This window comes from Sceloporus occidentalis, unplaced genomic scaffold (genome assembly GCF_023333645.1).
Source record: "Sceloporus occidentalis isolate IW3139 unplaced genomic scaffold, rSceOcc1.0.p SCAF_24, whole genome shotgun sequence".
NCBI lineage: Eukaryota > Metazoa > Chordata > Lepidosauria > Squamata > Phrynosomatidae > Sceloporus > Sceloporus occidentalis.
Genome location: NW_028317004.1, coordinates 5,953,196 through 5,978,518, shown reverse-complemented (window position 1 = coordinate 5,978,518; position 25,323 = coordinate 5,953,196). Strand labels below are relative to the sequence as shown.

Genomic DNA, 25,323 nt, shown 5'->3' with positions numbered 1-25,323 from the left:
ACCTCTGATATGCCTCTCTGCCCCCCAGATATGCTTTTTAACCTCCTGATATGCTCTGGCAGATATGCTTTATAACCCCTGATATGTCACTCCGCCCCCTGATATGCTTTATAACCCTTAATATGCCACTCTGCCCACCAGATATGGCACTCTGCCCTCTGATATGCTTTTTGCCACCCTGATATGCCGCTCTGCCCCCCTCCCCCAGACTTACCAATGCATCCCCAGACTCCATGGTGTCTAGTGGGGGCAGCCTGTGGACATCTGCGTGATGCGTGTAGACAACCTCTGCTGCTTCTCGACGCTCAGTCAAAGAAGCCCCAGCGGAAGTGCCGGCAGCAGCGGCGGTTATCTGTGTGTATCGCACAGACGTCCAACAGCTGCCAAAGAGGAGAATCCAGCGCTGCAGGAGATCTGGATCCTTACCCTGCTGCTTGGCAGAAAATAAAAAAAACACCTGACCAGCGCCCGGAACTGCATGAATTGCGAATCCCTACGCTAAACCCCGATTATAGGCCGCACTTTTCCCCCACTTTAAGTCTTTAAAGTCGGGGGGAAACGTGTGGCCTATAATCGGGCCAATACGGTATTACTGGTTGACCAGTTTCCCCCAAGAAATGTTGTACTTTTTGTGGATTGGTATTGACCTTTTTTTTTTTACTAATATCAATATAGTTGCAGAAGATGGAAAGCAATAAATGGGAAGCAGGAAAAATATTTGTTTTTGTCTTTATTTAACTAAAAAAAGAATAGCATTAATGTCACTCATCAAGTTAAATGTATCTATGCTCAACAAGAAGCACATAATAAAAATTCACATTGTAGGATCCTTCTAATCCTCTGATGGCCCAGTGATAACAGGAGATCTAATCAAGAATGTTTATCTAGCCTTCTGTGTTTTATCATGTATATCCTCAGTAAACCAGTACAAATGGCATTTAATGTGGACCACACAAGTGATCTTTAAAATACAACAAATCCTTCCGTTAATTTAATTGTCAAAATAGCAGTAACAAGTCAATGTATATTTTTTTGACCAAATGCTTTGTTTTAATTGGGAATTGAAATATATAATTGCAGAATTTCAATGTAGCATAAAATAATGAAACTGCATCAATATTAAGTTTTCTGCACTTTGTGCCCAAGGAATATTAGGTCCAGCAAAATATCCGAAATCAGTTGTGTTGTTCTGCTCTCTATGTTAAATAGGATAAATAAGAGGGTTTGCGAAGCTTCAGCAATGGTTTGATACTGACAGCACAATAGTGGGGGAAAAAAAGCAAACAAACGAGACAAAACTATGTTATGTCAATCTCATTGTTGCAATGCTGGGATGGCAAAGGGCTGTGACTTAATTGACATTAAATTTATTTATATAGCACAAGCAGATTTCGTAGCTCTATTAGAATAAGGCTAGAGTGAACATTGACAAAAAAAAATTAATAGTGACAAGATACAATTTGACAACAAGACAGGTTAAGACATACTGGTGCCGATTTGCAAGCTTACAATCTAATATTGCCCCTGCAACATTATTTCCCAATGACATTACGCCTGAACTAAGTAGTGTCACATCCAGGGCCGGCCCAAGGCAAAACGCCCCCCCCCATTATCTACCCTTCCTCTCCCTCTGTCCCTGACGCCCCCCCCCCTGTACTTACCTTTCAGCAGTCCTGCGGCGAGTCTCCCTGTTCGGTCTCGGTGCCGGCCTTTTAATGCTGAGCGCCGGAAATCTTCTGGCACTCAGCATTACAAGCCGGCACCGAGACCGAACAGGGAGACTCGCCGCAGAGGAGAGAGGGGCGCCGAGCGGGTACTGACAGCTTTCTCTCTCTTTCGCTTTAAAAAAAATAAAAATAAAAAAGGGCTTGGGGCGGCAAAGTGCCGCCCCTTCAAAAGTGCCGCCTGGAGCGGTTGCCCCACTCGGCTCCATTGTCAGGCCGGCCCTGGTCACATCCATTCCAAATGGCACATAAGCTTGTTGGGCAGATCAGAACACCGCAATGTGGTCCATAAACATGATTTTTCTATTAATATATTGCAAATGAAAATGCAACAGTAGGCACATTATGACAATTATAAATATAACTAAAAAAAATAACTATTTAGCTTTAGCTCTGCATGGAGAGAGGTCTTTCTGTCTATTTACCCACAATGTATGCATTTCACGTAAGAGGCTTTTTAAGATAACTATTCATTTAGACGTTTGTTTGCCGAACATGCAATTTTGCTTTCTTTTAAAGGAAGCCCTATTTTCATAATATTTTACATAAATTATATAAACTGGGACCTGCATTGCCACAGAGGTAAGCATAGAGTTAGTGGAGTTTTGATGCCCGCTCCTTTCTTAATTATAATGCATGTGCATACTAACATGCAAAATCTAACACTAATTCACCACTAACCCTAGGCCCAATCCTGACACACTATATAGTGACACACATTCATGTTTGCACCATACACTAACACGCACTCTATTCCCATACAGTAATATTCACTCTACACACATATCACTCTTCTTTAAAGGGAAAACTACTTCCACTATTGCACTTATTGACTCTGGAGCAGCCAGGTATTTAAGAGACCATGCCTTTTGTCTTCAACATGGACTACCACTTCTTGAAAAAACTTGTCATCTCAGCATAGAGGCTATGGATGGACAACCTCTACATCCTGCTGTTGTTACTCAAGAGACTTTGCCTTTAAGAAATCTAGTGGGCGTCCTCCATACGGAAAAGTTAGTCTTAAATGTTATTAATTCCCCTGCTTCTCCTATATTGTTGGGCTACACTTGGCTATATTGCCCTACTCAGCCATTGATTGCCGCATAAGAGAAATCATTGTCTAGAGCCACTAGTGCCTCAGCAGCTGAATTTCCACCATACCCAGATGATATCCTGATCCATTCTCCTGACCTCAATTTCCAATGTGAGCATGTACAAAAGATATTGCAGCACCCAATGGACAATAACCTTTTTGCCAAACTAGACAAATGTGAGTTTCAGGTCCCTAAAGTGACTTTTTTGTGTCTCTGGGTTTGAGATTGACCCAGCAAAGGTGGAGGCCATTCTCCAACGGTCACAACCCCTCTTGGTCTCATATTGCTATGGATTTTATTGTTGATTTACCTCCTTCTGACCACAGTACCACTAATCTACTACTAATCATTGTGGATTATTTTTCTAAAATGATTCATCTTGTACCCTTTTGAAAGCTTTCTTCTACAGCTAGAGCTACAGTTTTCATCAAGTGGTATGACAACATGGACTCCCTAAGGAGGTAGTCTTTGATCGTGGCACACCATTTGTAAAAACTCATTTTTGAAAGACGTTCTACAACAAATTGGGAATCTCCCTAGCATTCTTCACTGTGTACCATCCACAAACAATGGAACAATATCTTTGTGCTTTTACTAGTGACCATCAGAACAACTGCTTCTTCCAGTTGCTGAATTTGCCAAGAATAACCATGTCTTTTCTTAATTGGACCTTCTTACCTCACGTGGACCCCGTTTCCGCTAGACTTTTTTAGGTGCAGGCCATAATTTTGTCATTGTCCTTCTGTGAAGTACTTGGTGAATTGTTCCTGCATTTACTTTGTGCCCTTATTTGGTTTCTGATTCGGCTTGTTCCTGTGGCTAAAATATTGTCTGCTGATTTGACTTGGTGCTGTCCAATTGATTACATTGCTGAAGTCTCTGCATCTGGGTCCCTACCTCCGACACTGATCTCCCTACCCCACATCCACTAATCTTAAAATAGGATCTGTCACAACCCTCTCTTGCTTGTCTTACTAAAGTACCCTTTAGACAAAATGTAAAAATATTTTTCATTTTGTACTCTGATGCTCTTTGCGATGTCTCTGATGTACATTCACCTGTTAGCACTTGAAACACAATGGTTTTCAGCATACAGATAAAATTCAAACTTTATGGAATTGTTTCCTTATTGCTCTTAAGTAGTTTCCATGTTCATGCTAGCAATTTGAAACCATTTATTTTAATGTTCTGTAAGAAGACCTATCCAAGGAAACTCTTTGAGGAATCCTAATCCTGCCACTTTCTGAAAACTCACAGAGTTGAAACCCAGCTGGCCTAACTGGATTAAAAATCTTTTCTCCTTTTCAAAGGTTTGATCTCAACAAGGTTTGGGTGTGATGAAATCAAAGTGGCAGCTTGTGTTTTAGGATGATTTGTATGTGAGCTTCCTTACAGTTTAATCCAAACTAAAGTCTTGGGTACTCTTTGAATACCATTAAATGTGCCACAGAGACTTGTGAACACAATGATAGTGTTTTATGAGAACTGTTTCGCTCATGATGACTTGTAATTGGCAAAAACAGGCAGTGTCATGTTTTATATAAAAAAAAAAGAGAGACAACGCCAATTTAACGCTCTCTTTTCAGTTAAAGAACATGTTATAATTTACATAATCTGAAATCCTATGGCGGTAATTTTAAGCAGTGTTAAACATTATTTTATCTCCTTATTGACCTATGACCCATAGTGAAAGAATGATCTCTGAAATGTTGTACCCATTACATGCTTCACATAGATTTAACAAAAGAGAGAACTGAGCTTACTTCATTTTATCAGGAAAGAATATAATGTTATGAAAAAGAAGTAGCAACCCCTTGTAAAAAGAAAAGAAGGGATATACATGAATAGGTTGCTTGGTAAGTTTGTTTTCTGTCAGCACTATCTTTACGGTATGCCACTTCATTGTGCTTAGGGTAAACCGGTATTAGTGGCATCTATGGTAGCGCCATAAAATAGGACTTTGTCACCTAAACATGAGTTTACAAATGTGACTTGAGCATAAAAAAGTATCAATTTATTGTGACATGAGAAGTAAATACATAGATCAGGAAAGTTTACATTTGTTTGACTTGTCTAATGGATGCAACTATTCACACTATATGTAAATAGATAACGATGAATAACTTGCTTGACTTAGTCATTAAAGAGGAGATGCAAACAAAATTAAAACATTCATTATACACTCTTTGCACAATTTTTAGGTTAGTTTCCAGTACTTGAAAATATGTTTTGCAAACGATTTTCATCAATTACATCTAAGTAGCAAATAAGCCATCTTTGAACCAAACCAGCAGCTTTCCAGACATAACAGAGACCAAAAGTCTCTAGAGTGCGTGCAATAGTTTACCACAGTAGTGCTCTTATGCCTTACGTCCTTAGACAGTCCTCTCCTGGAGTTAAAGACCTCTGAGTGATCACCAATTCAATGTAAGGGTTAAGCTGGCATTAACAGAGACCCAAATGCTGCAATGTCATCAGTAAAACACACGTTACATGCTCCTTGACATGAATGGGCAAGAAATTAATACATTGGCTCCATCGGGGAACCTGTTCACCAAGTTTAATTGCACTGATTTTACAGGCCAGTTTAATACCTACATACACCCCTTTCATTTATGAGTGCTTGTTGATGTCATCAAGGAGAGTATTGTTGTTTTTTTCTTGTTACATAGAATAAAAAATATAATTATACAGTATCTTCAGGATTTTGACAAATGTAAGCCACAGCATTGCAATTTATCTGAGTGACAAAGGTTACTATTACAGTTTAGCTTATTTTTAAATGTAAAATGTTTGTATGACCGTATGGGCAAATAACAGTTGTACATCATGTTGCTTTAAAAGGAAACAAACTATCGTAGAAACTACCCTAAGCTCCCTAGAATATAAACAGTCTACTACAAGCTACAAGAACAAGACAACTATGACATTTGGTTCTTTTATTGTATAATTTAATACATTACTAACAAAATTAGTTGGATTTTCTTTAAATGGGAAGTCCTAAGATTTTTAACAATATTTCTTATAAAGTATTAATTATGTAAGTAATACATACTTAATATTTATAAGGGTTCCAGCCAAAGCATTATGACTTACTTTTTTGTTTCAGATGAGAATTCACCTACCCATGATTCTCTTCTGATTGTATGGATGGCATTTGACACATATTGTCTACTACATATTGCTAAATCTGGCTTTACTTGGGTACTTTAGTTACTAGGTTACTTAAGTATGGGGCAACACTGGTGAAGGCTACTATTGCTTGTGAAGTCTGAAGTCCGGCTGGTAAAGGCAACACCGAACTGTAGTGAACAATGGATTCACTGCAGGCTATTTACATGGGAAAAAAGCTGAAACTAAGAATAGCCATGCAAACCTTTAACTAAGCTTACCTGTACTTCTACCTTTAATGTCTACCTAATTTAGCACACATTATTAGGTACCCAACTTACAAAATAACTATGCCACAATGAAAAAATGGTGAGTTTTCTTTTATTGTACGCTTGTACTTCCCTGCTATATTTATATAGTTATTTATGTCTGAGTCCCAGTGGATAGCAGAGCTTCTTAACAAAAATATGTTTTGAATAGGTCCTGGAAGTGAAATTAAATATACTTATGTCAATATTTTTTAGATATGTCTAAGACTAAGACTTGCAATCTAAGACCCATAATATGTCACTTTTTGATTCCTTATCTATGGTTACATGTTAGTTGCATGTAGTTTCAGACACAGCAATGAGCCTGAGCTTGATTGTTCCACATTGGTCCTGACTTTTATCAATTACACCTTTAAAACAACTACACCTAGAGGGATTTACACACATCCATGCATTGTGGGTTCAATGGCAAGGGGTTGGAAGAACAGCCGACTGCCAAAAATAAATTTTTTTAAGGCCAGCGCAACTGCACATAGCGTGGCTTTATTCCATCATGAGAATAAAGGGCAGTATTTCAGCCTTTCACCTTTGACCTGGAGAATATATATATTGTTAATTACATTTCAATTATACTTTCAGGGCCATATATTCTTGTGCAATGTATCTGGTTGTGAAAGTATGGAAAATCTGTGTGTATTATTTGGAGAAAAAAAGAGGAAGATTAATTTATGCTATACTCTGACACTTCTAATATAATCTAGAAGCACATTTCATTAATTATGTAATTAATTGGCATTAGATTTTGTTATAATATATTGTGTACTATCTGTTATCTGTAGCTGGACAAGTTAAATGTGAAAGCTTTTCATCCTATGTCTACAAGTAAGAATATGTATACGTCATAAGTGGGCAGTTAAGAGTTACACTGGACTATCCAGACATCCATCCCTGGTCTTCATGCTTTTTATCCAACTACTCCTCTGGCAATCACTAATGTCTGCCATATCTCCTTCTCTTACAGGTATTATACGTTTCACCTAAACCCATCATTTCCTGCTGCTACCCCTGTTTTCCACCCGGTATGTATTTATCCTGCATGTCTCCATGCCCTGCTGCTCTCAAAGGGTTAACTTTGGTGCCCTCTAGTCTAGCTTAATTGCATTTGTTAGCCAAGGTGTGAAACATCTGCCTCCTGTATGCAATCACCTTATCTGACCACTTGTGAGGCATCCCTATAAATTCCTAGGCCTCACTTGGAAATGTAGCTGCTGTGGCCTTACCCCATGTGGACTCTTCATAAGTGGGCAGTTAAGAGTTACACTGGAGTTAAACAGGAGGGAAACTACATACCAAGTACCATTGCAGAAAGCAGGATTTCACCCGCGCTGCATACACCTCCTGTGGAATTCCCTTCCCCGTTCCATCAGACTTTCTGCCTCATACACAACTTTCAAAGCCTCTCTGAAAACCCACCTGTTCAGGGCAGCATACAACATTTCTTTCCAGTACTCCCAACCATCATACTCAAGCCATTTGAACAATCAACAGCTTCAACACATCATTGGAACCAGATCAACTCATCCCCATCCAAGCAGTCCTCTCCTATTGTCTCACTTCCCCCTCAACCACCGACTAGATTGTAAGCTCACAAGAGCAGGGCCCTCTTCTCCTTTGTACCAGTTTGTTATTGTATGTGTTTTTGTATGTGAAATTGTTCTACTGACTGTAACAGCGCTGCGGAATCTGCTGGTGCTTTATAAATAAATGTAATGTACTAAACTAAATGCATAAACATCTATTCATGTCCCAGCATGACATGGCAAAGCAAGAGCATTTATATTTGGATATTTAAAAGCATTTTACTGTTACATGTACCTGACATGTGTTGATCTGGGGGGCAACGGGGCAATTGCGACTCACCCAGAAACCAGGACAGTCCTGTAAAGGAAGTCCCAAGTTCTTGATTTACCCCTTTCATGTCCCTAATTTCCAAGGGCTGCATTGAAGTAGGGTAAGCGAGTTGCATGAGGAATGGTAGTGTGTGTGGGAGACCTGAGTATATTAGTATGTGTGTTTGAGTATGTGTGAGTGTCTGGGTGTATTAGTGTGTGTGTCTGTGTGCGTGTGTGTGTAAGTGTGTAGTTGTATTACCATGAGTGCCTCTGCCAAGATCAGTCTCTGGATCTCTCACTGGCCAAAGAATGAATTCTAAGGTACTTTGTAGAAAAAAAAGGGGAAAAGTCTTTATTACCTATTAGAAAATCACTTACTTGCTTCTCTCAGTGGCAGAAAACTGCTCCCTTTGAAATAAATTGGAGCGTTTTCTGCACTTGAGGTGTCTAGTTAGACCCTTGGAATGCGCCAGCACTGGACCTGACTGGTGGTGTGTATAACACATGAATGCACTTTCTCTTAAGATTGAAACACATATATACAACACGTACACACTTTTTAAAGTTTTTTTTCAATTTCAAAATGTGATTTTGTCCCTCTCTGCAAGTAGTATATCCACGTGTGTACAATGTGTAAGTTTACATACCACTTTAGAATGCATGGCACTGAGACCACTGGCTTCCCTGTTATACACAGAGGAAAAGAGATCACGTGAGCTCAGTGGTAATGAGGTAGAAGCATTGTTTAAAGTTTTTTATTATTTATATAATTGTTTTACACACAAAGTGTCACGCGTGCCGCCGCAGCACGTACCTCGGGTGCTCGCGGCGGCTCACTCCTCCATGCCGATGATGCCGTGCGGTCACGTCGGGGTCGCAGCTCCGCCCCCGCCGCGACCCGACGTCGGATAGGCGCGCCCGTCACTGCCGCCGGCGCGGTAAGGTCAGCAGGGTAGTCCTGCCTCCACAACCTCGCTCGGGGAAGTGCCGGCACGCCGAGGACGTGCAGGCACATCACCTCCTTTGCCCGCCGGGACCGCGGATCGGATGTCTGCCGCGGCCGCTATGACGTCACGTGGCGCACGCCACGCACGCCGCGCACGCCACGCACGCCGCGGCCTTACTGTGAGTGCCTTCTCTATTTAAACGCCATTTGTTTTCATTTACGTTACCCGTTCAAAGTGTTTTGCTTTTTGGGTGTGCTGTTCCTTGAGATATCTCTATTGCCTGTTTTTTGACTACGACTCTGCGCTGCCTGCCTCTGACCCGGACCTGTTTATACCGTTTATGCTTCTGATCTGCCTACCTCGACCTCGGATACGTTTTTGACCTCGCTGTTTTGCCGTTGCTCTTTAACCGGACTGTTTACTGGACTGCGCTACGTCCACATATCTGCATCAGGGCCGGCCCGACAATGAAGCCGAGTGGGGCAACGGCTCCAGGCGGCACTTTTGAAGGGGCGGCACTTTGCCGCTCCAAGACCTTTTTTTTTTCTTTCTTTCTAAAACGAAAGAGAGAGAAAGGGGCGCCGAGTGGTTTTCGCTTACCAAGCTGTCAGTACCCACTCGGCGCCTCTCTCCTCTGCGGTGAGTCTTCCTGTTCGGTCTCGGTGCCGGCTTGTAATGCTGAGTGCCGGAAGATTTCCGGCGCTTAGCATTACAAGCCGGCACCGAGACCGAACAGGGAGACTCGCCGCAGGACTGCTGAAAGGTAAGTACAAATAAGGGGGGGGCGGCATTTTAAAATTCGCCCCAGGCGGCATTTTGCCTTGGGCCGGCCCTGATCTGCATAGTTGGATCCTCCTTCGCTACCTGACCCCGTGACACAAAGAATGAAGAAAAGTGCTGTTCACAAACTTTTAATCAACACTAAACTAATATTCCCTTCTTTATGAAAGCCACAAAACCCTTTACGCATTAGATCACAAGACAATCTTAATACAAGCAGACCTTTAACTTTTTAATGTATCATTATTTTAACCCCAAGAATCTGCCACTAATTTGTTTTGCTTTATAAGAAGTGGGGGTGATCACATATGACTTTACAAATAACATCTGTTGTTTGCAACTTATTTTATGTTTAATCATCTAGTCTGTCATTTTTTCCAAATTAATAACCGCTATTCTGAAAGTGTTCTTTAGCGACCCAACAGTATTACTCCCATATGTGGAAACACAAAAGAAAAATTAAACATTGAGTCATTTTATTGTGAAAATTCCATTTATATGAATGGTGCATACCTTGAACCAGAGCCAGTTGCAATTTTCTTTGTTATCCTAATAATATAAAACAAATGCTCTGTAGAAATAATGAGGAATAAATGACGATAACATAACATTATAACCAGATGTTCTGACTTTAAATACAGTTTAATAATTGCCAGGGCTTTATCTTTGAGAAAAGAGAGGATTTTGCTTATATGGTATGACAAAGTGAAATGTCTTCCATGCATGTTAGGCTTTAATGTATATTTTTTTCGACATACAATTTGTCTTTTGTGACTGTGCTCATTTGAGAGATCTAGTTAGATACGAAAGATTTTGATATTTTTCCCTAAATTGGCAACATTTCTTATATCACTTTTTGAGGCAAAAAAAGAAAAAACAATAAAAAAATATATAAAATTTTGCTTCATATCACAGAAATATAATTTCCTATTCCTTTTAAGTGTGGCGGTTGAAAATGAAAAATGCATATTGACTTTTCAATTGATTTTTGTTGTTACTTTCAACTTTTTTATATTAATGTATCTGTGACACTAAATGTTGGCGTTTAAACTATTAGCATTCTCTCCTCTAACTAAATTTCATGTCATATTGCAGTGGCCCAATCCAGCAAATTGTAACCTAGTATAACTCATTGCATGTTTTTCCTAAATGTTTAAATGCATTCTCCTCATGAATGCCCTCATGTTGTGACGTTTAACCAAATCTCATGCAAACAATCAAATACCTGTACAGACTTCTAAAAATAATGAAATGGTGGTTGTAAGTATATTAGTTCATGTGTGTGTTAGTATGTGTAAGTATGTTACAACGTGTACGTTTGTTACTGTGTGTGTGAAAATGTTACCGTATACATAAGTATAAATGTTATTTTTTGTGTAAGTATTTTACTATGTGTGTTAATATGTTACTGTTTGTGTATGTAGGACAAGCTTGGGGTCCCAACTGTACATCTCACAGGAGGGTACCAACATTTTTTGTTCACTACTTGGTATAGAGGCAGCTTGCACAGAAAGTATGCAGGATGTCTCTGCTGGTAATCTTCCAATTGTGAAGTGAGAATATTGTGTCTTTCATTTGCTGTACTATGTTTCCTTGGCTGACCACTGGGTCTATGGTCCCCAACATGTTTCTTTGTGCTTCTTCAAAAGAGCTTGGACAGAACATATGGAAAGCCCTGACTGCCTTGAATCCTCCGCCTGGGAGAGACCTTGCCGATGCCTTATCACAACCTTGTGTCTTGTCGCTGTGCTCAGTCTTGCCATGACTTCTGACATTAACGTCTTCAAGAACTTCACCTGTTAGTGAGTTTGGCTGTTCCTCAACCAGTTTTATTCCTCCTACATAGTTGTTTCTGTTTCAGTTAATGATTATGTTTCAACTTTAAATTAAATTGATGATCATCAGCACCTGTTTGGCATAATTATTATTTTTTTTTCTCAATTCTCAGTTTATTGCACGTATGTTAACATAGACATGGCACAAAGTATCGAGTACAGAGTCACATCATCTGACCAGTTTACAAAAACAGCATAGGAGGATACTGCACACGAAAAAAAAATAAAAAAATACAGAGAATAACATATCAATCCGCCATGGGCTGGTAGGTGGGTAAACCAGGAGCAAATCAAGATCATAGCCAGTGGGCGACGCGAGGCCTGCCCACGCATATTGACTACCGGCGCAGGTAGCACCGACTATAGAGCAAGAGTAAATCTCTATGACCTGAGGCAGATGTGGTACGGCGAAGTGATCGAAATAGCATGGAAAACATGAGACATTGAGAACATTAATGGAACAAATCCGGTACATCAGTGGGATAAAGCCACCCCCTAGGGGGGAGGACGGAATAAGACAGGTAACCATTGAGGTACCCAATATTGCAATGCCATAAAACAATATGTGAAACAAAAGGAAACAAAAACATAATAAAACATGTCTGTCCCAGGGTCCAGCAGGAAGCTCCACTACATAGTCATCTCAACCAAAGGCGCTAACATAAAAGTAAACATAAAGAGTCTCGAGGGCTATATGCCCAGTAGGAGAGTAGCAGCGGAAGCCTAGAAGGCAACAGGCAAAGGGCGATGTTCCAAGGACGTGACAAACGACCTCCAGTGAAACCACTTAAGTTCAACTTTATGACCTGCACCCCTAGCTGACCACACTAAAACTTCCATCTGGTAAATGAATTTGACCTGGTTTACCCAGGCCATGAAAGAGGGAGGGGTGGCTGATTTCCAGTGGCGGGGGAGGATCGTGTTGGCCGCATTAATCAGGTGAAACGTCAAGGACCACTTGTAGCTAGAAAAAGAAGTCTGTGTGTGGTGGAGCAGAATGGCCTCAGGAGAAGCCTGAAAATCGGGATTGGCCACATCACGGATCGCCGTCGTAACGGAATCCCAAAAGGGTCTAACATCAGGGCAGGACCACCAAATATGCAACAGGGAGCCAGGATGGGAACTGCACCTCTTGGCATAATTATTTTATCATATACTGAACTATATGGCTACAAAACCCCTGACTCTGTGCAAGTGTACCTAGAAGAACTCATGCTGTTCTAGAGTGGTCACACCAAATATTGATTTGATTTAGATTTTTTTTTTCCTGTTCACTTACTTAGCATTTTGTTAAATGATAAAAATAAACTATTAACGTGTCTATTGTTGAAAGCATTCTATGTTATAAATTATTGTTCCACAAATTAATTTATAATAAATGAAATGTGATATTATTTATGTAAATTAAATATTTTTATTTAAATACTTCTCCACCTAACTATTACGAAGGACGCATGTGGTTTAAGCAACTAGACTTGCTATAAAAGTGTAACGGAAGAAGTTAACATCAGACATCCTATTTAAGAAGCTTGTACCTGAGCAAAACGCGTAGACAAAGTGACACTTGAGGAGGAACCGGTGAATGCCCAAATATACACAAGTGCTGAGTGTTTTTTTAATTATATCAGACTTTTGGAGTGTACAATTTTAAATGTAAGTAGATTTTTTTTATTAAACATGTATCAATATACTTTTTTGCTGGATACGTCTCCGTTTTATCTTCTTTCTTCCACTTATTTCCCCTGGAATATCTTAATGAGATAGCGAGGACACACATTGTTGCATTTTGGACAAGGCAGGCTATACGGCATCTAGCGGCCTCAATACATCTGGTTACCTCTTTTATTTATTTTGGAATTTATATAAAATACTACACTTTACACTGTACCCATTGTACAGCGCTATGGAATTTGATGGCGCTATATAAAACAATAAATAATAAATAAATAGTTTTTTCTTGTTTGTCCCTTTTTCTCTATTTTATTTATAAGACATGTAACAAAATATGTGTTTTTTTATTGTTAAAAAGATAACTATATATATTATATATGACCACCCTCACTATTTTAATATAGCTGCACTAAATCACCCCCTCTGTCAGAGTACCTTTTTTGCATGTGCATGGGGAGGTCTCAATAGACCCCAATAGAAATCTCACACTAGCCAGTGCTGGAGCTGGATGGCAGAGAGGATTTGGGCATGTGCACTGCTGGGCACATCTCCTTCAAGACAAATGGCCAGGGGAAAGGGAAAAAGGGGGAAATGTATGGAAAGGAGTTAAAACTTAACGTGAAACTCTTTTGCATGCAAATACACTGAGAGTTAAAGAGAGAGTGTAAAACAAAACGAGAAACAGGAACACACATAGCCTCACTCAGTCCAGGCTCATAAAAAGAGTCACAGCTGTTCAGGCACTTGAGGAGACTTTCCTTCGATTGTCACCTCACGCTTCTCTACACATAAAACAACTAAGCTTGTGGATGGAGTGTGGGCTGGTGAAAAAGTAGAAATGGGCAATCTGGTGTAGTTGGCTGATGTGGTACCAGAAATGGGTCGCTTGCCCTCCAGGCCTTAAGGCGCCAGTCCTACTGGGGAGATACGCATTGGTTTAAGTGTTCAGAGTAAGACATACAATAGACAGAGTAAAACACCCACGTACAAATAGACATCTGGATCTTTTCTGTGCTTCTATGCAGCCCCCTTTTCTAAATTTATGTAGGATAGCACAGGACATTATGTGTGTTATATCCTGCGTATGTTCATATCTGCTTGTTAATACGCCACTTGACCCAGGCCAATCAATGCCAGCACTTGCCTGCACTGGCAGGTAAAAACAGATTCTGCTGTCATTGACTACTTTACTTTTAAAGAGAAAAACAATTATGTCATTTTCTTTTATTCACCAAAATATCAGTTTGTGTATTAAGGTGGTCTACAATTTGTCATCTTTTATTTATTCTCCACCTTTATGACGGTGGGGGTTCTTTTATCTTACAAGCACTGGTTCACGACATCTGCACTTGAGTAATGAAAAACATTTACACTTCTATTCTTGGCTTGTTTATTCCCTTTTTAACAAAACCCAGAGTGAGTCACAAATGTCACACACAAACCAACAACATATTTTGTAACTTTTAATGTTAACACTAAACTAAAAATAGAACAGGGATAGCAATAAGATAAAAGTTTAGCGAGAAACAAATGGGAATTAAAATAATTCATAGAGGAAAGAAGATTTTTTTGAAAGAAAAGTTACAAAGAACCCAAAGCCTCTCATTCTTCCTTAATATTTCCAAGCTGTCAAGGTTGATCCCAAATGCCCCCTTTACTTTCCCTTTTTTCATATTGCATATTAGCTCAGATAGCAAATGCTGACAGCCAACACAAACTGTCGGAAAAGATCTTATGAAATCATTTCTCTTTGAAAATCCATAAAATTGCTTTGCATTCCTTATCAATAGAGCAGCTTGAAGTGGGAGCAGAAGTCGTTGAGTTTGTGATGTGCTTGGTTTAATGAAATTCCTCTCCTGCTGAGATGTTCCCTGCAGATTTTCCATATTTCAGCATGGGAAAAAGGTTTGATGCTTTCCTGTTGATGCCAAGAGTTAATTGAAAACATTTCGGGATAACTTCAGGTTGGGGGCCGCACTTTAATTCCTTCGTTATTCTTTAGACAATACTAGAGTAGCAATGCAATTATTAATAGACTTGGCTTTATCCTCTTAAAGTAACAGTGTGTTTTGCTTTCACAGTTCACCCTATGAAACAATTAGGAGAAGAATGAGGAGAGAACACGAAAAAAGAGAGAAGAAGAAAAGACTTGCAACTTAACATTGTGCAGCGTTTCCATTGACCCCACTGAAATATGAAGGCGATATATATTTATAAAATTATTGAAGCGCATTAGAAAAAAATGCTGATTTTGGTGCAGTGCCTTACCACTTTTTTGTGCTTAATGTGGATTGCTTTAAAAATAAAGTAGTAATTAGGGAACGGTGAATAAAATGTGCCTCTGGACCTGTGTTTGCCACACTTATTATTATTATTTATTGTTTTATATAGCGCCATCAAATTCCGTAGCGCTGTACAATGGGTAGACAGGACATAACAAGTAGTATGTTACATTACAAATTGACTAACAGAGACAACAGGTGGGGAGGGCCCTGCTCAAAAGAGCTTACAGTCTAGAGGGAGTTGGGTGTATTACACAATAGGCAAAAGTGCCATTGTTAGGGATAGACCAGCCACACTAGTAAAAGTATTGCAGGAGAGGGACTAGGAAAGGTGAGCTAAAGGAATCTGGGAGTATGGGAGGCCGTCAGTGTGCTATGTTGTAAGCATCCTTAAAGAAGTGGGTCTTGAGGGATTTTTTGAAGGAATAAAGGCAGGGGGAGAGACGGATAGACCGGGGGAGGGCATTCCAGAGCAGGGCCGGCCGGAGACTTAACGCCGCCTGGGGCGAAGTTTAAAATGCCGCCCCCCGCCGACAGTCCTGCGGCGAGTCTCCCTGTGCTGCCACGGTGCCGGCTTGTAATGCTGAGCGCCGGAAATTCACGTCACTTCCGGCGCTCTGCATTACAAGCCGGCACCGAGACCGAACAGGTAAACTCGCCGCAGAGGAGAGAGAGAGGGGCGCCGAGCGGGTAAGCGAAAACCACTCGGTGCCCCTCTCTCTCCTCCGCTTCAAAAAAAACAAAAAAAACCCGCTTGGGGCCGCAAAGTGCCGCCCCTTCTGAAGTGCCGCCTGGGGCAATTGCCCCAGTCGGCCCCATTGTAGGGCCGGCCCTGTTCCAGAGGATAGGGGCAGCCCTTGAGAAATCTTGTAAGCGGGCATGAGAGTCTATATTTTCTAAATGCCAGTTTTAATACTGCCCCTTGATAAGCGGGATAGCCATGTAAAACTAGATAGGACTCACCAAACTTGGGGTACTTTGACGTAGTGGCGGGCTAAGCAGCCTATGGCCATATAGTGTGATGCAATCCCCAATATTTATGCCTTAGATCTTAGGTTTTTTTGAATGGTATTCGTACCGAATTGTTGCTTTGTTTTTAAATAATAACCGGTAATTGGACAGACTGTGTGTCATTGCATCCCTCACCGATACTGTTTGGGAGTGTGATAGTAGAATGCTAGGGTATCTGGAAAAATAATTCCTTTTATTCCTTTAAAAAAAAAAAAAAAAAAAAAAAAAAAGCATCACAAAAAGCCATTAAAAAAGAAGGCACAGTCAGGGAGAGAATAGTAGGGACAACTATTTTACAAGCTTGGCAAAACAAATAATAATAAAAAATAACTTGGGAGTTGCTCACTTGTTTATTTATCCATTGGCTGAAGTGGAATGTTGTATGGGAAAATAACTGTAGTCAGCAGACTACCAGTGGTCACAGAAGAACCACTTGGCTCGTATAGTCAGCCTATTATTTCTGCTCTAAATACTCAAAACATAATTGTTCCTTGGTCTTGTCCTATATCCAGGATAGCCATATGTCTATACCAGTTATCTTTAGGTTTGAGATCAAGATGATAGGCTTTCGGCAATTGTGAATTGTTCAACTCCTTATAATGTGATATTAACTTCACCTCATGGGGTATAAACTAGTTCCACTGTAGTGTATTTAGCTGGGTAGTGTTCTATTTAATAGCACAGTCTTGCGGTTTATAATCATTTTTTTGTTTGTTTTTTTTCAAAGTTTTTGGGGTTTTTTTCAAACGCAGGTGAAAGTAATTGTCCTCTTCATTTAGCATATGCCCTGTCAGTGGCTGTAAAATATATTTATTTCTAGAAGAAACCTTTCAATCTACACATCCTCTGAATGTACAGGCAGCCAGAAGCGGGAGCCTGTCCAGATGTGCCTATCAAATGTGCTAAAAAGCTATAAAGCCAATAACAGATAATTCACTGCAATTACAGTACGTTGATAATGTTATAATTTTAGCATAAACAAGGGACATTCAAAAAGTTCAGTTTTATAAATTATAATAATGTTTTCTTCTATTGCACCAAGGTCTACGTCTTATTATTTAGTCTGTTTGTGGAATGGTGGCTTGATCCTCACTTTTAAGCGAAAACACACGCTTCCACCTCAGTTGAGGAGGCAGTAGCTTCAAGTCTGCTATCTGTGAACTAAAGGCTTGAGCAGAGAGCAGTGCTTTCCCACATCCTTCCCTGCAGCTCCTCTTTAAGAGGTGTCAGCATGGCTGAAAGAATGAAGTGGCTACACACATTGTTTGCCTGAACTATTATATGCTTAACATTTCCATGACAAAAGTGCTACTCGACTTCTCACCGATTAATGCAGCTTGAGGGCTCTTGTCCTCCTTTAATAAAACATTGTTGAAATCATTTATTTAGAGCCCCTGGTTACTACCGGGAGAAAAAGCCATCTTTGTGCCAATATATAGTGTATACAGTCCACTATTTTGTACTTGATCATTTTTTTAAGGAGAGAAAGGCATTGATTAAATAGGTGCCTTGCTGGAAAGTATTTATTCAGAAAGGCCTATGCTTCTTAGGTCATAGTTTAGCCAAATAGGGTACCCCTTGTTCACCAGCTGGGGAAGAGTAGTGTAGGTGGCATATTTAACCATTCCATTGCCAGTGGTGAGGGGAAACTGACTATGAAGTAGGGAATCTGGGTCTATAAAACCAAATGTACCAGATTTCTCTTATCTGACCAGTACTAAGGCTGACATTTTACTCTTAAAACACAAACCCCTGTGCACATAAAATATAAGCTTTCTATAATTTATCTCTCACCCGGTCCCCACCTCATTTCTTAAAAATAAAATAATATGCATGGTCAACCATTTGGGTGATAAAATACTTGCCTGAAAATATTCAGCCACCTAGTGGCCGAGCTTGATGAGAGTTGCAGCGGTTGGACTGCCATTTGTCTACCTGTTAGGTTGAAAGCCAGCTATATATATATATATATCACCTTGTCTAAACCCTAGTTGTGACTGGCCAACCTTAGTCCATACTAACAGGCTTGGATGATTCGGGACTGATAGCTGAAGCCTAGAGGAGTGCTTTTAGTAGAGGTCAGTGGGGACCGGTGGAGCGTGCAGTTCTTTTATCCTGTGGGACTTTGCAGAGCACTGTTCCTGGATCCCTTACCACTTTTTGCAATTGTCTGTTGCTCACACGTACAATGGAGCTCAGCGTCTTTCTGATCCGCCTCTGCTTCTAAGTTCATCTCCACCAAAGCAGCTGGAGGTAGCAGACCTGAATAGTACTCTATATAGGATCGCTTTGAGCATATTTAGGGAAAGAACATATAAACCAGATCTGTGACATAAGTGACATAAGCTAAACCTCTATATTGTAAGCTTGCGAGCAGTTCCTTCTTTAACTAATGTATGGGTTTGCCTTAGTCTGTCAATTCTAGTTTTGCCATACTCTTTGAATCTATGCAGTGAAATGTTGGTGCGATATCAATAAAAGATAATAATTCCCCTGGTAGGTGCCAAGTTGAATGAGCAATGATTTGGCACTGACAGGGTAAAAAATCAGCATGCACCCTACATCCGCATATACGTTATGTATATGCTATGTTTTTTTGGGAATGCTCCTGCCAATATAGGCGTAGGCATTATACTGGATAATATCTGTAGCATGTAATTGAGTGAAATATCCTTTTTAGGTATTTTTTTTTTTTGTTGCTTCCACTTATTATATTATTTATTGTTTTATATAGCGCCATCAAATTCCGTAGCGCTGTACAATGGGTCACCATAGTGATGCATTTTAATCAATCATAAACACTCTTGACGTTGGAACCCACGTTTGTCTTGCTTTTTTTTCTTGGCCCTTTTTGTAAGTTATGGTTGCCAACATATTGTCCCATAAAACAGAGGGTCTTATGTTATGCTCATTGTGATTGTGTACAAAAGCGTTTTCTGTGCGCATGGTTGCCCAGTGAAGCCTGAATCTCGCTCTATTTACTGTATGGTCACTGTCAGTTCAATGAACTGCCTTCTTGTTCTTGACTATTGTCCTGCACTCCCTTAAACATTTGTCAATGCTGTGCCTCCCAAGACAAATAAACTGTCAACGAGAAGCCACAGTTTGCAAGGAGGAATTAAAAAAATATATATATGGTTGGGGGGGGTGAGAGAATGTTAAGACTCATTAGATAATTTCACTTCAACAGACCCCACTTTTTTTTCTTAAGTGGATTTGCAAAGTCAATAAAGATCATGAATGATCCACAGGATAAACAATCCAGAATCCATAAAGCGATGTAAATATTCACTAGGATTACACTTGTCGTGTTTATTTTATCCCCGATGATAATGTACTTATTATGAAAATAATCAAACAGAATTGGCTTGAGCGAAGAGTAAGAAAGGAAACAATTTTCTAGATTGCAGATGAAGCTAAAATTGTGAATGGTTTGCAGGATGAAAATATCAGGAAAGAGTAGGGACTTCAATATGTATAGCTTGGAGGAAAGAAGAAGGAGAGGAGATAAGAACATTTAAATACTTAAATGGATTTAAGTAGGGAAATACAGTAGGGAAATGTATTTCAAAGGAGGAGAAATGTTAGAGCAAATGATCATAATCTAAAACTAGAGGGCCGGAGGCTTAGATGTATTGTAATGAAGTTTTAGTTTATAGAGAGTATGGTTGATAAGTTGAACAGCCTCCTAGCAGAGGCGGTAGAGGTAGAGGTAAAGGGAATTTAACAACTTGTGGAATAGGCATTTGGCCATCCTGGATCTAAGACATGACTGATTAAGGTTTGTGTTTTTAGACTAGATGGGCCGAATGGTTGTTATCTGCCTTTACAGAGATATGCACAGCTTCTAACCATTTGGTACAGGAGGAGCTTTGGAGGACATGAGTGGAGGCATTCACCAGCCTCCCTGCTGCTGATCTATTTCAGGCAGATGCCTTTGACTGAAGCCTGTAAAATCGGGTCTTGAGTTTATTGTACTAGTTAATTATCAGTCCAGCTGCCAGCATGGGCTCCATTCTGGTGCTAATATCTTTTTACTTTTGAGGTAGGGGGTTGGTACATTTCCATAGTTAAATTTAAACAAATGTAGGGTTTGGGGAGGGGTTAGCTAAAATTTTTTGCTTTAAAATGGCAAAGGATTAATGTTCGTTTAAATATGTAGTTTATGTGTAAGAGCCCATTGTGGAGTCTGCTGGTGCTGCATATACGACAAATATCTATATATAAATATATCTATATATCTTTGTGTAATATTAATGAATAAAATAATACTCAGATTTGATACTTAAATTACTAGCATCTTAATAATGCCACTACTCTGATATGATGAATTATATCAGCCCAGATGTACATGAAAACATATTTCATATATATGTATATATATATATATATATATATATATATATATATATATATATATATATATATATATATATATATAGTCTGTAAATAAAGCACCTGCTGCCAGTTGATCATTGGCTGTGGGTGATCATTGTATTTTCTGTATGTAAACCAAGTACTGAAAAGCAAACAGCAAAAGAAGAGAGTAAATAAACTCTGTGTGTGATTGTGTGTCTAACTTGGCTCAGTGAAAGTTAAAGTCCTCGTTAAAGTCCTCCAAAGGACAGGGGGGTTCTCCAACTTTTCTTTGTGTTGACTTGTTTGAACGATTTTCAAATGGCAGAGTTTATTCCTACTGCAAACATTTCTATTTACAAGGTCAAGTGTATCAGCACTCGACACAGCTTAAGTGTGTAACTATTTATCTAAGGGTGTTTGAGTGTAGATCAGTAGCTTTGGCAGAAGACCAGCCTGCGGCCCACACCACAAGCCAACCCTCCAACAAACATTACCTCTTCAATAGTTTATGCCCAAGTCTTGGAATGGCAACTAATGTATCTGTGGTTTACTTGTCAATGTTTACAATGTTACTGTCTACTAAAACAAATGTGGCTAATTCACTTCAATTAATGTCCCAGATGATAGAACAAGACATCATAATCTAAAACTGGAGGGTCAGAGACTTGGGTGAAATGTAAGGAATTTGTCTTTATTACCAAGAAGGTAATAGATAAGTGGAACAGTTTACCAGTAGAAGTGGTAGAGGTTAACACAGTAAGGGAACTCAGTTTGCATGGGATTGGGATATGACTGATTAAGGATTTTTTTTTTACGGAATAAGATCCTTCTCCTGGTTCCATTATATATATATATAATATAATATTATATATGTTCAGTGTGCCATGTAAAAACAAAAATAAAAAATACCAAGCCAGATCTCTTTGGAAAGTTATTTACTAGAGCACAGCAAAATAGTCAATGTTTTTCAAATGATGTTATTTCATTTATAAAAATACAAAACTGTAGCCTTAAAAAAAACAACATTTATACAATTCTGTAATGTCCATAAATTCTCTGCAAAAATAGACTCGGTTCAAGAAATCTTTAAAATAAACTGTACATTTGACACTTGTCAATTATTGTCTATACATTTTTCTTCCTCAAAATGAATAACAGCAAATGCATAGAATTCATTTCTATATTTCAAATAAATTATTCAGAGGATACAATTTATAAAATATATACAAATGTAAAGCCACTGGGGGGGACATTAAATATCCTATTTATAAGTCTTAATGGATCACATTGATAAACCTATTAGCAATATTTTTTTAAAAAAAAATCTGAATGTTATTTACACATTTTTAATAAAAGGGTGGCAGTGCAGAGCTTTTCTAGAACTGGTTGCATTACTTCTCAGGAGGACTGACTTTAACTTCCCCTGATCTGATGACCCCAATAAAATATAATAAAAACACTTTACATTAACAACACCAAAGGCAGCACCATTATTATTTTAAAGGAAACTGTAATGGTATTATGGTGTCATTGCATTACGTGATAACTATTTGCTGCCAGTTTTATGGCTGAACCTACTCTTCAGTCATTGTAAATGCAATAGATGGATGGTACTATAGTCTACATTCCAGAACTCCGGGACACCAGTGATTCGAAATGCCAGGGCCACTAACCTTATGTCTGCCCCAATGGACTCCTCAAGAGATCATGTAACTGATAAGAGGGTCTGATGGGGTAGATCAGTGATTGGTAGGCAGTCATTTTGGCAGGAAGTTCTCATGGATCATCAGTCCCCCGTCAAATTAGCAGCAAAGAGCTCACCTAGGTGTGCTAGTACTTTGTGCACATAAAGGCATTTCTGGTGGATGAAGTGATTGCTGAAGGATGGAGGGTACTGCATAGTAATCTATTCTTACATATTGCCCCCGAGCTCACTTACCCTCTTGTAACCTCATTTAGAGGGGGATGCTGATGCAGGCAGCAGCAAAAAGCAATATAGGCAAAGGACAGAGCAGCAAAAGCTCCCAATGGCCCAGAGACTGGGAGCCTGTAGCTCTTCAGCTGCTGTTGGTCAGAAACCCACGTTATTGTATGCCACAAGCCGGCTGGAGTGATGAGAGTGGTAGTTTTACAGCTAGTTCTCCCGTCACTCATTTAAGGCACAGATGCAGAAAGATGACACAATGATGGACCTGTCTGTTGTACATCGATCTCAGCCTGGGGCACGCATCTGATAGCAGCCAGATGCCAAAAGTTGGCCCATTTACACCAGCCATGACAGCCCAGCACACAGGACGTCCCCAACTATGGCCACTATAGACAAATTAGCATTAGTACAATGGATGTCAGGAGCGTCCAAGGACCAGCGAGAGAAGAGAGAGCCCCGTTGTCAGGGTAGTCTGGCCCTATCTGCTTGCCTTCGTGGTCCTCATCGTAAGATCCATCCCCAGGGTTGCCCCCGTGTTCCTCCTCCTCATAATCATCATAGTCATCCTCTGAACCCCCACTGCTCCCGGGTCCCCCCAAGCTGCCATCTGCCCCAAAGCACAGCCTGGCCATGTTCTCCTTTATGGACTCGCAGATGGGCCTCTCGTGGCCGTCACACACACAGTCATTGAGCAGCAGAGCCTTGGGCATGAGCATCATGTCCTCTATGACCTCCTTGCACTCCTCGGTGCAGCGCACCCCGTTGAAGAGCCGCCCGCAGTGGCGCAGGTAGCGGTTTAGAGAGGTGCTGCAGCGCCGGTCATCCTGGCACAGTCTCCGGGCTTCCATGCAGCCCATGACCGCCCCGCCTCCAGCGCTGCTCCCGCCACCTCCAACCCCCACTCCCCCGGCCGCAGTGCCACCTCCTGCACCTCCCCCGTCCATGCTGCTGCTGGTAGTCCTGGGCATGCATGGCTCGATAGCCCGCTTAGTGGCTGAGCATACCTCGTCCATGGCGCAATCGCAGTCCTCCAGCGCAGGCCCGCTCCTGGTGTGATTGAGCTGTACAAGGGCAGCAATGCAGTGGCTGGGGCAGCGGCGCCGGCTCGATCCGCGGCTCAAAGAAACGGCCTCTCCTTGCCTGGGCAGCACCGATGAGCACGCCTCTATGTACTGGCTGTAGGCATATCTGCACTCGTGCTCTCCTTGACACTGCATCATTGCTTGCCAACAGATGAGCCTGCTGCCCACTGATACCCCAAGCATGGATCCTAGAAGCAGGAGACACATCACCCCCCATCCAGCCATGTCTAACAAGATTTTCAAAGCAGGCAGTAAAAAAAAAGTTTTCTGGGTATTCTTTTCAGCTCCCTTTCTCCGAGTTGAATTGCCAATGTGAGTCCATGGGTGCTTCAAACGTTCCAATCCATCCAGCTGCAGTAGAACCCTTTCCAACAAGTTGCCCAAAAAGTCACCAGGATCTGCGGTGCATGTAGATGTTGAGGAACCTCAGTGGAGGTGTTTGGGGGGCAGGGGCTGCTGTGCGTTCCGTTCACAGTCAATGGGGATTCTCATGCAGATCGCTTGTGGATGCACCGGCCGCTACTCCCCGCACTCTTCCTTGTGTCAGTCCAGTGCCATTCACAGCTCCTCTAGTAATTCGGAGTATTTTCACTTTTTTTTCGGGAGGGGAGGAGAAAAAGAGGAGGGGAAAAAAAACTGGGGTCTGCAGAAGCTGCTTCAACTCAACTGATGCTTCTGTGTCAACAAACCTGGGATCAGCGTGTGAAGTGCTTGCAGGCTTTAAATACACAAAGTCCTCTCACAACGTGCTCCCATTACAACTCATTATGCATGCATGGCAATAAGCAAACAAACACAAAATCAAACGGTGCTGCTTCTCATCCAGGCTTGTTTCCCTCTCCGCTTTTCTCCTGATCTCCTCGCCCTTTTGCTCAGCCCCTTTCCCGGGTCTCCTTCATACTATTGGTCCAGGCCCTTGTTGTTGAAACTTTGTGTGTGTGTGTGTGTGTGTGTGAGAGAGAGGCAGAGAAGGGGGATGGTGATGGAGAAGAGGGAGGGGGCTTAAGGAGGCAAATTCTTCAAGAAAGGATGACATATATCCCACCCAATCCCATAGGTCCTCCTATTATTTTCTTTTCCAACACGCGTATATTTCCAAAGTTTACTTAAGAAGGAAATGCTAAACTTATTGTATTATCTTAAAAGCACCATGAAACAATGTAATAAGAATGTCTGTAACAATATGAGACAATAGACTGGCATTTCTGTTATCCTCAAACATAGAGTAACTAATGGTCCATTGTTAAGAATCATATATATATATATATATATATATATATATATATATATATATATATATAAATATCTTATATATATTATGGTAACGTTAGTACAATAA

At 40.5% G+C, this 25,323-nt stretch overlaps 1 protein-coding gene across 1 annotated transcript; it reads right to left on the bottom strand.

The window, feature by feature from the left end:
* Positions 1-23,288: 23,288 nt before the first annotated feature.
* Positions 23,289-24,209, bottom strand: LOC149300556 (growth arrest-specific protein 1-like). Its single transcript, XM_089485040.1, has one exon. The coding sequence runs from the start codon at positions 24,207-24,209 to the stop codon at positions 23,289-23,291; it is 921 nt and encodes a 306-aa protein (XP_089341166.1).
* Positions 24,210-25,323: the final 1,114 nt, after the last annotated feature.

Coding starts and splice junctions, on each gene's coding strand:
- LOC149300556 (XM_089485040.1), bottom strand. CDS start 24,209: ATGGCTGGATGGGGGGTGATGTGTCTCCTGCTTCTAGGATCCATGCTT.